This window comes from Scardinius erythrophthalmus (assembly GCF_964197995.2).
Source record: "Scardinius erythrophthalmus genome assembly, chromosome: 22".
NCBI classification, from domain to species: domain Eukaryota; kingdom Metazoa; phylum Chordata; class Actinopteri; order Cypriniformes; family Leuciscidae; genus Scardinius; species Scardinius erythrophthalmus.
In genome coordinates, this window is record NC_138242.1 from 23318662 (window position 1) to 23335050 (window position 16389).

Here is a 16389-nt window from a genome sequence, read left to right on the forward strand (position 1 = left end):
GCAAACACAAACTTTTATTTTGGATGCGATTAATCGCGATTAATCTTTTGACAGCCCTAAAATAAATCTAACAGTACTAAAAATTTGTAGTTCATAGAAAAAAATATTTATAATATAAAAATTTGCAGAGTATAAATTAGACATTTATACATGAAAATGTATAGCTCCTCATTAAATTTTAGAATGGCGGTCCCTCGCACGAGGATGGTCATATTTGGGGGTACTTGGCATCTAAAAGACTGAAAAACCTTACTCTAATGATAAGGATAAAAGCTAACTTACAACGCGAATTCAATATGAGTGATCTTACATGGAGGTCGTAAAACTACATTTCCCAGAATGCACCTGTCTGTTTTTCACACAGACACGCCCCGTGAACGAAGTGCTGAGTAGAGCAGCAGCAACTGTTAGCTGCTAGTTGAAGAGATGTTTTGAACGTGGCTTCAAATGTAAAAGGATTTATTCTTCACTCATTCATCCGATGTGTGAACGCAGCTATTTTGGATATTGTCATCCATTCCTTGTGCTGACCAGGCGAAAAACAGCGGCATCATGGAGCACATTCGCACACCAAAGGTAGAATTGACTAAACATAAGAATTCTGCGAGATCTGTCCTGGTATGGCAGAATCAGTCCTGATTTCAAAGTCACAAACACTTGTTAAATGTCATTGAATGTATGTATCTATATATGTATTTGAACTAGGCTATAACGTGGTTTCACTATATAAATATGCCGCGCGGCTCTCATCAGTGTTTCTGTTCATTTATATCTTCTGGCCTTATTTGAGACGAATGCACTTGAATCTAGTACCGGTGATCCGTATGTGGATGTGCTTTTCCTTTGTGGCCATTTTGATAGATTTCAAAAGCTGTGCAGAACTGGATTGTCCTGAAAGCTTTAACTTAGGCCTTAGAGGCTGATTCTGCGTTTTTATGTTGTCTGATAGAAAGCTCCCAAGACAGCTTTCTTTCTAACTCTGTTGTCTTTTTCTATTGTGACATAATGTAGGCTATCACTTTAGTACTACAGTAACTTTAGTGTCAGTGTACTGAACTGTATCTTTTCCTCATTTTCCATCATCATGTGAGGGGGTCTGTTTAAATATATATGTATGTATGTGTGTATATATATATATATATATATATATATATATATATATATATATATATGTGTGTGTGTGTGTGTATATATATATATATATATATATATATATATATATATATGTGTGTGTGTGTATATATATATATATATATATATATATATATATGTGTGTGTGTGTATATATATATATATATATATATATATATATATATATATATATATATATGTGTGTGTGTGTATATATATATATATATATATATATATATATATATATATATATATATATATATATATATATGAATGGTAGTGTAGATTGTTACAAAAGATTCTAATTTAAATAAATGATGAATAAAAAGTTTAAGAAGTACAGCAAAGAATCCTGAAAAAGTATCACATGTTAAGCAGCACAACTGTTTCCAACATTAATAATAAATCAGCATATTATAATGATTTCTGGAAGACTGGAGTAATGATGCTGAAAATTCAGCTTTGCATCACAGAAATAAATTGAAATTGAAAATAAATTTTCTGTGTTTTTGATCAAATAAATGCAGGCTTGATGAGCACAAGAGACTTCTTTCAAAAACGTTAAAAATAGCAATGTTTCCAAACTTTTGACTGATACTGTATATATATCTCTCGTCGCACTCATGTAGAATATGTCTTGATTTTTGCATTTGACATCTGAACTACTGTATAAACAACTGGTTAAAGTTTCTTCACTCTGTTTGTTTTGTGATGTCTGCAGATTTTATTGCAATCACAGGAAGTGTGTTGCTTAGCTGCAGGCCAGTTGCCGGGAAACTGGATCTAATTGTAATAAACAGTAGTTTTAGATACTGTTGGATGTCTATTGATGTCTGTGTTCAGTGTCTCAGTCATTTTTTTTTTTTTACTAAATGGATTCTTTAATCATGTTTCCTGTCTTACTGAATGTCAAAATACGTGGTAGAATATCATTTATGATATGATTGATATGATATGATACCAGTTAGTGTGATGTTAACATAATACAAAGTTATTTAAAGGGTTAGTTCACCCAAAAAAGAAAATTCTTTAGTTTAATTAATTGCTCACTCTCATGTCGTTCCAAACCCGTTAGACTTCTGTTCATCTTCTGAACACAAATGAAGATCTTTTGATGAAATCGGAGAGCTTTATGTCCTTCCACTTTCATGCTTCAAACCTTTATTTGTGTTACGAAGAAGATGAATGAAAGTCTGACAGAATTGACAGAATTTTTGGGTGAACTAACCCTTTAACTGGAAGGACTAGGAGGCTGTTGTACTGATGGTTTATCAGCTTGAAAATTATGTGATGAATGTGACAAACATGAACTCCAATTCCCCACTCTTTGCGTTTTCGTACATGAATTGTTTTGGATAATTTTATTATACTTTAAGGTACAAGCTGGCTCAGTTTAACAGATTTTGCCATGTTGTCCCTAAAGTTAAGCTATATATGCAGAAACTGTGAAAAACATCAGTGGATTCTGCTTGGTCCTGCCATTCATTTTGGATTATGCCTAAATTGCTCATGATTTACAAGGAGGAAGATATTTATGGCTTGACTCTTTCACAGTTAATCTCAAAGAATTAAAAAAGTTAACTAACTGGTGCTTTCTTCCACAGGTAGAGCAAGTGAAGCTGCTGGATCGCTTTAACAACAAGTCTGTCACAGGAACCCTGCATCTGACGGCCACACATCTGATCTTCGTGGAGAGTAATTCAGCCAGTGCCCAGGAGATATGGGTATGAACAGCCACCCTTAACCGTCTCTAAATGTTCTGTCAGGATGTGATAAAGAATTCCTGTATAACCGGCAGGGTTTAGCTTGGGTATATAGTACAACTAAGCCACTCTTTTTGTGTACAGGATAATAGTGAATTAGATCATGGGAATGAGGTTACTAGTTCTTCACGTTGGCGGTAGGCATTGTTGCTGTGGAAACCTGTCGGCTAAACTTGCCCTTAAGGCCAAGCGAATACGAGAGTGTAGGGGAGGCCAGGAGAGGACATGAATACCAATGACCCACATAGCTCAAGACGTGATCTGCCACTGAGTCTGAGCCATCTGAGTCCGCTGATCTGTCCTTCTCAGTGTGTGAGCGTGTATCGCAGATGAATATCCATATCTCACCATCTTCTCCGGAAGCAGGTCGGAGCAGATGCTAACACTGACAAACAAAGTTTATCATTATGATATACTGTTGAGAAGTTATTGGTTTTATGCTATTAGTTATCTAATTGATTGAATTTACGATTTTTGCCTGGATGATGATAAAACTTGTGAAACAATCTCATGGATTACCTGCAAGATTTTGAGGAGGTTCTTTTGATTTCGGCCAGTTAGTAACCACCCATGACAACCTAGTAACTGCTTGTCAACATCTTAACCACCCAGAATACCCTAGCAATTGTTCAGACAAGCATTATTAACTTAAAGGTGCCCTAAGCGATGTCATGCGTATTTTAGGCTAAAACATTTTTTGTCACATACAGCAAACATCTCCTCACTGTCCGCTAGCTGCCTGTCCCCTGAACACACTGTAAAAAAACGCGGTCTCTGTAGACAGCCCAGACTCCACAAACAGCAAGAAAAACAAACTGGCCCAGCCTGGACCACAAAACACAACAAACAGTGTTTCAGCCAATAACCGACAAGAATGATTTGGGGGTGGGGTTTAGTGCCCGTCCACATGAAGGGGGGTGTGGGGAGTGGAGGAGAGAGAAGCATGAGGGAAGTTAGCTAGAGGAGAGAAGTCCTAACAACGACTAATGTTAAAATTGTATATTCTTGAGAATTTAGATATGGCCGACACACGACCAAAGAGACGACGTTCCGATGAACAAATAACAAAGAATAGAGAAAAGGAGAAGGAAGGCAACAGCACTGAAATATATATATATATTAGTGCTGTCTAATCACATCTAACCTAAAAGTTTGTTAATATAATTTGTGTCTGTATATTAAATATATATATATATATATATGTCTGTGTTTGTGCATGTCTGTATATATATATATATATATATATATATATATACACACACACACACACACACACACACACACACACACACACACACACATATATCATACACACATATTATGTAAACAAAACTTTTATATTAGATGCGATTAATCGCGATTAATTGATTTGACAGCACTAATATATATATATATATATATATATATATATATATATATATATATATATATATATATATTTAATTGTTTTTCAAGTAGGACACATTAAATTGATCAAAAGTGACAAAAATGACTTAATTACAAAAATGTATTAAGGGTTTCCACAAGCACAACAGGGTATGACATTAATAATAAGAAATGTTTCATAAGTCAGTACATTAGAAAGATTTCTGAAAAATCATGTGATGCTTTTTTTTTTGCTTTTTTTACGCAATGCTTAATTAGGTATATATTGAATTCTGTTTATACTAGCAGTTTTAGCCCGTTTTTTCAGGGGCATCCTTGATCTAATTTTAGTTAGATTTATGAGCAGATGAGATCTGGCCTCAGTAGCACTTTTTTTGAGACTTTGTTCCAGCACTTTCTTAAAACTAGCTGACTGGTTGGAGCAACAGATGTTCACATGACGGTCTGGAACCCAAATGAAATAAATTCTGCATCCACATGTGTTGCTTCTTCACTCTCAGGACTAGCTCTGACAAAACGTCTCTCTGTCTGCTTGTAGTACTGCCTTCTGGTCCTTATGCATTATGCATTATATAACACACTTCAGTGATCAATGACAACAGCACCCTGAGTCACGATGCAAAAGGAAATGCAGATACATGCGCATTTTAATAACACCCAGATTTTGACCTTCCCAAACTGCTGTGTAGTTAGTTGAATATGGTAATCGTGTGTGTAGTGAATTCTCCTTGTCATGCACATTACATTCGTCTTAAAGATAGAGGAACAGAAGAAGAGGAAGAAGAATAAAAAGGATGTTTCAACATATCTTAAAAAAAGGATCCAGACCAATCTGAGACTAGTTGATGTAGTAGGTAATGCAGTATTTAGATTAAAAAATATGTTCCCTGGTGTGACAACCACAAATACTTTTTCTTTTTAAACAATGTATATATCCATTTTTTTGTCATTTTAAACCTAACAAGCTTATTTTTGTAAAAAAAAAAAAAATTGCACAATATATTTGTTATCAGCCGATATTTGACGTTTTAAAATTATCGGCATTGAACAATATTGTATATCATAACTGTGGATGCTCATTACTCAATTTTACATTTAGATTGCCTTTGCCTTCATGTAACACTCAAAAGTTAAAGGAATAGTTCACTTAAAAAAGAAAATTTTGTCATCATTTACTCACGCTCAAGTTGTTTCAAACATGTATGAAACACAAAAGAAGATATTTTTAAGAATGTCAGTAATCAATCAGTTGATGGACCCCATTGACTTCCATAGTATTTTTTTCCTACTATGGAAGTCAATGGCGTTCAACAACTGTCTGGTTACCGACATTCTTCAAAATATCTTCTTTTGTGTTCAGCAGAAGAAAGAAATTCATACAGGTTTGAAACAACTTGAGGGTATATGATGGCAGAATTTTCATTTTTAAGTGAACTATTCTTTTAATATTTAAAAACAGTAATGTAATTACACTGTTTAATTAAGTCTTTAGTGATTGAAGTGAATATCCATTTTTCATACTGTGTATTATAATGTTGTGAAGTCTAAATTTACTTGCAGCATTTAAAAGATTTTTTTTTTTTTTTAGACAAAATAGTATAGAATTTTAATACTGAATGCATTTTATCCGTTTTCGCCCATATCTTGAAAAATTATGGGGCAAAATGATATGGCCAGAATTAACAATATATTCCTACTTTACATGAAAAGTGCTGTAATTAATGCAATGACATTTAATATTTTTTTAAATAGGGTTGGGGTTACTGTCCAAATCCTTTCACTATAGTTGAATTTTGTAAATGCATTTTGCATGTATTGATAAGTTCAAGTCCTCCTGGGAAGTTTTTAACGATTTGGGAAGTCATGTTTATGACGACAGGTGCGTTCAAAACACTTTCATTGGAGAAAGATGGCGATGTACCTTCTCTTAATCAACTACACCAAAATACATCAAGGTTTTTATACTCTACTTCTAGAAAATGAAGAACAAAGAATGTGCATCTGTGTTTTGCGTTTTTAATTCATTCATTAAGCCACTATAAACTTTGTTACATATTATATTGTTATATTACAATGTTAATTATATTTTGTGCATGCAGTTAGCATGTTTTGTTGTAAATAAAAAAGCCTGACAATGTCTCTTCTAAATACCTAAGTATCCACATTTCTCAATGATACGCCCTCAACTCGTAAACTCGAGTAAATCCCATATTTACGACTTTGTGGTGACGTTCATGTGCGTTCAACTCATAAACACGATCTTTCCGACATGACTTGAACGCACCTTATGTGTTTTGTGTGTTCAGATCCTGCATCATCACATCGCCTCCGTGGAGAAACTGTCACTCACAACCAGTGGCTGCCCGCTCCTCATTCAGTGCCGGAACTTCCGTGTTGTCCACTTTGTGATTCCTAGAGAGCGTGACTGCCATGACATCTACAGCTCTCTGCTCAGGCTACTGAGACCAGGTGGGTAAACTCACACGTCTGCCCTCATGAAAAATAAATAGGGTAGACTGAATATTGAAAGAGTTTCCTGAAAGTCACAGAGGAGACCGTTAAGTCCTGGCCACCCTCTGTTCACTGATTGGATGACAGGTATGGTGGTCATGCTCGAGGTCAGGGACATGTGCGAACTCCAGATGGTCGCCTGAATAGTATGACTTTCTTTTTCACCTTTTGTAAAGTTATTGAATCTTTTGTTTTGTACTCCAGTGTCCTATGATGAGTTGTACGCGTTCTCCTACAACCCAAAGCAGAATGACCAACAGAGAGAGGAGGGATGGCAACTCATAGACCTCGCAGCTGAGTTTGAACGGATGGGCGTGCCATGTGACCAGTGGCAAATGACCGATGTTAACAGGGAGTACAAGGTTTGATGTGAGGGTTCATTTGTGAAACATTGTTCATTATTGAATCTAATTCAGGATGTGTTTGATCTATACTTGGTTCTCATGAGTCTGTCAAGCAAACAAAAAAAGAGTGTAGTGTCCTTCAAGACTAGTATTAGAGTAATGTAGTTGGAATAAAACTAGGATTTAGTCAGATAAACAAACCCCAGGCCAAGCCAATATGAGTTAGTGGTGTTTTATTTGTGAATTAATCTGATGTGCTTTGGTCGTGAATGGCTCTGTTTCTTAACAAATCGTTTGAGTAAAATGATTCAGTGATTCATTCAATGTACAAAAAGACTTGAGAGACCTTACTAAAATTGCAAAAACCAAAACTGAAATAAAACTGAAATAAATTAAAGCTTAACAGAAATATAACAAAAACCCCAAACGTATAAAATGCACAAAGAAAATTACTTAAACTGAAATAAAAGCTATTTCAAAATAGTAATAAATACTGAATTAAGTATATAAATAATACTAAAATAACACTTTTGAATGAGTTCTTATATATGCTGGGCATATTAAAAAAATTATTACATTAATGTATGACAACTAGTCTTTAGATCAAGAGAAACATAAATTCAGTGAAGTGTGCCCATAGTTTTGACTGGTACTTCAGTGTTTAAAATGCGGTAATTGTTTCTTTTGTGTATTGTAAATGTGACTATAAATTCTGTGCTTAGGTGTGTAAGACATATCCAAGAGACTTATACGTACCCATTACGGCCAGTAAACCCATCATTGTCGGAAGCTCCAAGTTCAGAAGCAAAGGCCGCTTTCCGGTTCTTACATACTTCTACCAGGAGAAAAAGGTAAGAACGGTTCATACTGTCTCTACTAATGAGAAAAGGAAGCCAGTGGTTGATATGAAGAATATTAGGCCTTTGTTAATCATTATGAAAATAGTCTCTGTTGACATTGTAATGACCATTAGTTGCTTCTGCTGTGTTAGATAAGAGGAATGAGATGATAAACAGGTAATGGCTTGTCAGCACACAGAGGATGCTGATTATGATAAACAGTAGTTTTACTGGCAAATCAGGGCTGTATGCCAGTGGCTTCTTCCCAGCATCTGCACTGTCTTTGCAAACTTATTTACTCTGCTTTTATATTGTTCCCCAGGATGGCGAACATTTATATTTGTTTGTGTCATGTCTCCAGGCGGCAGTGTGTCGGTGCAGTCAGCCTCTCTCCGGCTTCAGCGCTCGCTGTTTGGAAGACGAGCACATGCTTCAGGCCATCAGCAAGGCCAATCACAACAGCCGATATATTTACGTGATGGACACGCGGCCTAAGGTAGAACGTCATGGAGTTTTATTGTGTTCTTCAAGCCAGTTCCTTGATCATAACAGGTTCATTAAGCACTGTTTGTTTTTTTCGTAGTTAAACGCATTGGCGAATCGTGCGGCAGGGAAAGGCTATGAGAATGAAGACAACTACTCTAATATCCGCTTCCAGTTTGTGGGCATTGAGAACATCCATGTGATGAGGGGAAGTTTGCAGAAGCTTCTGGAAGGTCTGAGATGCTGAATATGAATTTTTTGGTTCATTCTCATCTCATTTTGTGGATCGTCAACATCTCTGTTATTTCTCATAGTGGTGGGAACGCGCTCCCTTTCAATGCCTGATTACCTGGTCGGACTGGAAAACAGCGGATGGTTGCGTCATATCAAAGCCATAATGGATGCAGCAATATTCCTTGCCAAGGTAAAACTCTTTGTATGTGGTATTTTGCTGCTGGTTCTTCAGTATTCAGTAAGGCTGCCCTTGACTAAAGATTTTTCTAATCGACTAGTAGTTGTTCATTAATTCCATTAGTTGAGTAATCGCACGTGTACTAAACCATAATGGGCCTATTTTGCGCCCAAGCGCACAAATAAAGCTTGCCGCAAAGCACTGGAAAAAGTAATGATTATGAATGTGTTGAAAAAATAACAAGGCGACATTTTAATTTGTTATAAATAAACTATAGTTTTCTGAGTCTGTGTCGGCTGCAAATATGAAGTTGACGATGCCGACTCATCTCTGCTGTATAGTGAACGCGCCTTTAGCGAGAAATGCACCTTTCATACGAATTACAGCATTTGTTTTTGATTTTAATTTGTTTAAAAGTAGACATTTCAAGCTTTCTGTAGATATATTTCTCATGTCTGTGAGGCAAGTACCCTGAGTTTCGGGTAATTTTTGTGACTTGATCTAGTTCACAGAGAACGAGACGGCAGAAAGTGCACCTTGTTTGTTTTCTTTATTTTACAAAAGCACTACATTTTGTTGTTATTGTGAGTTTACAGAAATAAAAGTAATTGTCCTTTACAATTTCAAATGATGTATTACTCTTATGTGTATGACCAAAAATGAAGGAGTTGTCTGTTTTAATTTTTTTTCCATGTCATGCAGTAAGCGCGCTAATACTTTAGCTTCCATGCTCCGCACAAACTAATAATAGCGCACATTTATCTAGGTTAACGTTAGAGTGAGTAGCTACTTACATGTTTCAAATGATAAGCCATATTTAAGGTCAATGGATTATAGGTGAACGTTTGGATTTTCTTGCCTGAATGACTGTAATTACCACAAGGACCCGCTGTTAACGATCTGTCCCTAACAGACTGCGTGACTTCTCCACTTCCTGTGGAGTTTTTTTTCTGTGACAAACCGACTAATAAAATAATGGTTGACTAAGCCTTTTCATGTCTACTAACGTTTAGTCGACTATTAGGAATAATCTAGTTTAGTGGTTTTCATTAACAATAACCACACTGTTATGAATTCAGCAGATTTGTCCTAAATGTTTTTTGTTATACCAGGCTGTGACTGTGGAAGGTGCTAGTGTCCTAGTGCACTGCTCTGATGGATGGGATCGGACAGCTCAGGTCTGCGCTCTAGGCTCTCTATTGATGGATCCGAACTATCGCACCATTAAAGGTTTCATGGTAGGAGCCTTTTGTGTGTTCAAGCTGACATTATCGTTCGTGTCTTTCCACCTTCTAATATATCTTCCTCTTGTTCTCAGGTACTTATTGAAAAAGACTGGATTTCCTTTGGACATAAGTTTGCAGACAGGTTAACATGATTCTCAGTTTGGTTATTGACTCTAGTTGTTTGAAGAGTCTGAAATAACCTTGCATAACATTTCCCCACAGGTGCGATCAATTGTACACCGATCCTAAAGAGGTGTCGCCCATATTCACGCAGTTCCTGGAGTGCGTATGGCAGCTGACTGAACAGTTTCCTCAGGCTTTCGAGTTCAGTGAGTGGTTCCTCATTCAGATCCACGAGCACATCCATTCCTGCCAGTTTGGGAACTTCCTGGGCAACAGCCAACGACAGAGAGAGGACCTTCAGTGAGTCAAACAAACCTGAATTCCCTTCCTTCCCGTCATCAAAGCCCTTAATGCATTTGTCTGTCATTAAAGGTTGAAGGAGAGGACATATTCATTATGGGCTCACCTGCTGAGTGAAAAGCAGCTCTACTTGAACCCCCTGTACAGCCCAAGCTTTGCAGAGTCACACCCAGTTTTGGAACCATCCACCCAAGCCTACCACTTCAAGTACAAATGACTAACCACTTCTCTTTATGTAAGACTCCTCCTTTATTTAGACTCTGCAACGGTTTAATCAGTAACCGGTTTGTTTTGCAGGTTCTGGAGAAACATGTACCATCAGTATGACCGTTCCATGCACCCTCGGCAATCCATTCTCAAACAAGTCCTCACCTTGAAAGAAAGCAACCGAGAGCTTGAGGCCACAGTGCAAGCCCTGAAGACTGTGAGTTCACCTCAGGAATTTGGTTTCCGGATAAAAATTAAGCCTTGAACGCTCGCTTCCCATGAAAAAGTAGTAGTCATGGATTTGTGTTTTGCAATACCACTAAGTTTCCTCTGAGGGATACAAATGAGGCTGGGAAGGAGTGAAGTACAGTTATCTCAATATGTTATATTGTCTGAACATCCTACACTCTTAGAAGGAAAGGCTCTATTTAGAACCTGTTCCATCAACAGCCCCATTTGTTTCCTTCATTCATCTGAAATCACACATTCTCCTGTTTCTCTGTGTTTCCACAGAAGCTGCAGAAGTTCGGGGTGAGCACGTCTCCACTGAAGCCCAAAACACCCCCAACCGAGCGCAGTCTCCCTCCCCGGCCTCAGTCCCTCATTCTGGGAGCTCCTCTTCTCAGTCGAAAGGAAGTACAGCAGGAGGAAGACGAGGAGGTGTTTGGAGAGGAGGCTCTGGAGGATCCTCCGGCCAGTACTGGAGGAGAACGGACTGTAGAGGGCAGCAGTGCCACAGAGAACGGTTATGGAGATCTGCCAGGGTCGTTCGGTCCCAAGAATGAGCCAACCGTGGTCACCTTGGAGTTTGGAGTGGCCAGAATGACCTGCTAAGAACACTTGAGGACTTGATTTTTGAGAATTAAGGAATTAAGCAGGATAATATTTGTATATTCAGTAATGAGAAAGATCAAGTATGTTTGCTGATGTGTGTGTGTGCGTGTGTGTGAGTGTGTGTGAGCGCCCGTGTGCGCATTTGTTTACTCTACGTGATGGCACTGCACTCATGTACGATAGACAAAGAGATAAATGGAAGAAGGAATTCAGAAGTGGATCCCTTACTAAATTCATTGTTATATCTGTCAAATTAAATGTTATTTCTGTCATCATCTACATTTAAAAAAAAAAAAGATTTTTTTTTTGGTTCATTTTTTAAAGGATGTCAATAGCACTAAGAAGAAAAGATTAAATAAAGAGCTGATAGACTTGTGATTTTTTTTTTTTTTTTTTTTATGTGTTCAGACTCAAAACTTCATTCATTCCATGTCACTTGTTATCTTGAAGGGTGAAAAGATAGATGCTGTCCAGAATGAAGGATGACTACAGAGATGCCCTACACACAAGTGTCCCATGTGCGGTCTGGTCGATTGTGGGGGGGTTAGTTAGGAACTCAAAAGGTTAATGTGATGTCACAGAGCAGGTCAAAGGTCATATTTACTTATAAGTGATTATATGAGAATACAATAAATCATTACGGCTACTAATCTGAATTAATCTACAGCAATCTGTCATTGTCACATACAAAAGCAATTGCAGATTATAAACTACCTCGGAAATTATTATACATGTGCAACAATATATGTAATAAGTGTTGTGATTGTTTAATTTTTTTGAAAGAAATCTTTTATGTTCACCAAGGCTGCATTTATTTGATCAAATATACAGTTAAAACTAATATTCTGAAGGATTATTACAATTTAAAAGAACTGTTTATAATCTGAATATATTTTAAAAGCTGAATTTTCAGCGACATTACTCCAGTCTTCACTGTTACATGACCCTTCAAACATTCTAATATGCTGATTTGGTGCTCAAGAAACATTTCTTAATATTATCTTTGAGGTAAGTAAGATTTAACAATGAGAATTTTTTATTCCGCAAGGAGGCATTAAACTGATCATATTTTTAAACATTCAAAAAGATAATTGTTCTTTAAATTGTAATAATATCTCAGAATGTTCTATCAAATAAAAGCAGCATTGGTTAATATAAGAGACTTCTTTCAAACACACACAAATCTTAATTATTCTAAACTTAGAATGGTATATAATAAAACAATAAAGAAATATAGTTAATACCTGTCGCCTAAATATTGAAAAATATATAAAAAATATATTTATTATATGGGATGGTTATTTTTCTAGGTCAAACTAGACTATGAGCTCATTCCAATAAAAAAATGTATCAGTATATTATGATTTGGGACATACTAATTCTAATCTGATCAACTATTTAGAACAGATAGTAGCCTACAGTATGTGAACTTGGTATAGAGAGCTCAAGTTAAGCTGATTACAAAAGTGTCTTATTTTTCATAGCCTATGTAGTCAAATGAGGGCCAAATTAGTAACTCATTGAGTAGCCTACCATCTCAAAATGATTAAGAGGCTGTCTGTATCTTACCACACTGCTAGATGTAAGCACCCGTCTGTCATCCATCTTGCGTTTGGAAGCACATCATAAAAGTGATTATTGGGCCAAAACCCTCGGGACCTAGGTATTACTGACTGACTGGAAGAGGATCACTAGACGAAATGGGAATTATCACTAATCCCTGCAAAGTGGCCCTAGATGATAGTCTGCTGTATGTCTGTAAAGATATACACACACAAAGGCCAGTGTGAGTGAAATGTGTGTACACTCAAGTATTTTGTCCTTCATCTAAGCAGAAGTAGCCTGCATCTAAAAAAATCAGCAAATAACAATAGTTTGTGCATGATAAGTGAAATGTGTCCATGTAATAAGCACTCAGATTCATCCAAACATCCCATAGAATGATGTAATCACTTATTCTTTCATTATAATACTGTGTCTCCATAAATGGTGGTTGAACCTGGATGTGATACTGTGTGATACTATGGTCTGTGGATGTAAACAAACTTCTTCAGGCAGGCCACTTATCAAGATTTCCCCCCTCAATATTCAATGTTCATGTTCGTTTTGAATGGTTTAGCCTATGATATAAAAGCTTTTCAGTTTTTTTGCTCACATTCAAGAATTTAATGTGCTTTCTTGAAATTCTCACCTTCAACAAGAGGTCACAATGGGGTGTAAAGCTGTGTCACGTGACTCCGTAAGCCGTGTTTGTTTTGCAAATCTGAAAACCGGTGACGGGACGCACATGAAATCCATCCGCGGGTCAGGATGTATTAATAAGACAAAGCCTCTCAGCGAGCAAGAATAAGGGATTTCTGTTGAGTGAGTGGGGCCATTTAAAAATGTAACCTATACCGTAATCATGTTTTGCGATATTTCCGAACCTCATGGTGGCCTCGGGAAATTTCTTATTACGGTGATGTTGAATTTTTGTCATATTTATTCATTCTGTAAAACAAAGTGTGAACATCTTTTCAATCAATGTTCTTCACAGACCCTATTTTGATCAAAGTTACAAACCCTCTATTCTACAAACCGCTAAGAAATTCCAAAGACAGCCCCCCCCCCCCCCCCCCCCATCATATACTTTATCTTAATCTCATAATTGTTCATTTATATCTCAATATGTTGCTTTATATCTCCATTATGGCTTTATGAAAATCATTTGCTATTAGTATAAAGCAAATAAAACCAGTTTTGAATACTTGTTCTGAATTCCCAATCCTTGGTAAACAAAGTATTTTCTCAGTTCACCCTGATGCGTTTCTGTGCCTCTCCCTCCTCATAAGCAAATAAAGACGCTACCTGACCTGTTAACACAATAAACAGCTGTGGATTCAGATGATGATGATATATCTGACATAACAACCATGTTTGAACAATCTCTTTTTCAATAGCACGTTAAACTTGTCTGTGGGAAGGTTAAACACAGTTTAAGGTTAAAATAGTTTAAAGCACTCTTTGTCCTCTATTTGAGTGGCAACTGCATTATGCCTCAGTTCATGAAAAGATTTGTCTTTGGTTTAAATCACTGCCATTATTGATGTCTCTGATCAAACTTGACGAAAAACTCCACAATAAGAGCTATGCTGTGCTTTGAAGAATCTGTGAACACCTTTGTCCTTTTCAGATAAAGATAATGGAGAGGAAAGCAGAATTGTAAAATCTGGCCAGCACACCCTTATTAGCAAACAGTCTCGCTCTATTCTCTTTCAAATGTCCTAGCTTGTTTCTCATGAGAGTTTTGTCCTTGGCAGTGACAGGGATGTTAGTTATGTGAGCACTGTGTTAATCCACCAAGGTGGAACCTAAAAAAATGGACTGCAAACTGAAGTGGTTTCAGATTGTTTAAGGTCTCTGTGTTTTTCTGTTTGTTTCTTTGTGTTGGTCTCTTAATTTGTGGCTTTGGTTAATTTTTCTCCCTTTCTACCCTCAAGCAGACAGGCCTCCCGTGGCCCCGAGATTGGAGAATGAGTATACAGACCCAAACTGACCCGAAGAAACAAGTGGCGTGGTGGCACATTCCAGCCGCCATGCCTCAGGGGCTGCTGACAGAAATGACAAACACAGGTGGGGAGTTTTGGTCCAGCGCAGTAGACCTGGAACCAAAGCTGAACCAGAGACCAGGAAGACCTGACCTCGCTGAAACTGCTGCACGGTGGCTTCCCTTCACACATACACACACTGTGTGCTCCGCCCCCCCCCCCCCCCCCCCCTGTACATTGTGTGAATGTAGACATTGTTTCATACCAGTGAGGTGGAAGAGGAGGCCTGTATACAGATAGGGGTGGATGGGTGGGCACATCAGTTTCATGGGGATTTATTCAAGCTGTCTTAGGGGAAACTTAAAAATAAGGGAAGAGGCCAAAGTGAGGATGTAGGTATCATTATTTAGCCCTGATTCGCTTGCATTCTATTTAGACTTCTCACAATCAAGGAAAAACTGGAAATGAAAATAGTTAATGAGATTTCTAGGCCTGGAAAATACATAGAAATTAATAAAATCTCAAACGAAGTCAAAGACAATATTTATAGTAAATATTTTTAGCAGTTCAGTAGGCATAAATTAATGAACATAATTAACAGTGAATAAATTAACACTAACCTAGATTAATAAATGTAAAAAATGTTGTGCATTATTGGTACACTTTTAATGCAAAGAGTCTTATTTCAGTGTTATTTTTCTATTTGTTCAGAAAAAAAAACATTGTTATAAATTTCACTTTGCAAATGCAATCTCCATAAAATTATGATTATTATTATTTTTTAAATACAGATTGTAGACCTTATCAGCCTGCTTCATGAATATTAATTAGTTGATGTAAGGTCCACCCGGAAGTCCCAACTGAAAGGCAAGTAAGTGAGGGCTACCCATAGCAGATTACCACTTACTGATTACATGTTCATGCAGCCCAAAGCGACTGGTAAAGACTATTTTTTGGTCTTAAAGACCATGTGGCTGGGTATAATGTTTTATTTCTAGGGTGATTATTTCACAAGAAGTAGGGGAGACATGTCCCTCCAGTATATATGAAAGACTAGAAAAGTCTTGGGAAAGTCATTGTCTAAATGTGTGGGAACCTTGTCTATTAGTTCTGCCACAACATTTATAAAGTATAATGTTTCTCACCAAATGTCTCCTTGTATATATTTCAACCACTAAAAAAAGAAAACCCGAAAGCTTTCAGTTGTTAACTACTTTTGCACACAATTGGACTAACTAATTGCTCTTGTGTAACATTGGAGGAGTGTGGTAACAGGAGTCCCCCTGGGCCCATATGCTGGGGG

At 37.0% G+C, this 16389-nt stretch overlaps 1 protein-coding gene across 1 annotated transcript; it reads left to right on the forward strand.

Annotated features, from left to right (window-relative positions):
- The first annotated feature begins 336 nt into the window (after window positions 1-336).
- Window positions 337-11937, forward strand: mtmr6 (myotubularin related protein 6). Its single transcript, XM_081353456.1, has 14 exons — window positions 337-576; window positions 2736-2855; window positions 6587-6749; window positions 6996-7153; window positions 7858-7986; window positions 8336-8470; window positions 8558-8690; window positions 8772-8881; window positions 9982-10107; window positions 10188-10237; window positions 10318-10518; window positions 10591-10725; window positions 10816-10942; window positions 11239-11937. Exons 1-14 carry the CDS (start codon window positions 553-555, stop codon window positions 11557-11559), a joined length of 1932 nt encoding a protein of 643 aa, XP_081209582.1. The 5' UTR covers window positions 337-552; the 3' UTR covers window positions 11560-11937.
- Window positions 11938-16389: the final 4452 nt, after the last annotated feature.

Bases quoted from the DNA above. Each gene is read 5' to 3' on its own strand.
- mtmr6 (XM_081353456.1), top strand. From the start codon at position 553: ATGGAGCACATTCGCACACCAAAG. The intron at 8,691-8,771 runs GTCTGAGATGCT...TATTTCTCATAG, and splicing joins TTTGCAGAAGCTTCTGGAAG to TGGTGGGAACGCGCTCCCTT. The intron at 10,943-11,238 runs GTGAGTTCACCT...GTGTTTCCACAG, and splicing joins CAGTGCAAGCCCTGAAGACT to AAGCTGCAGAAGTTCGGGGT.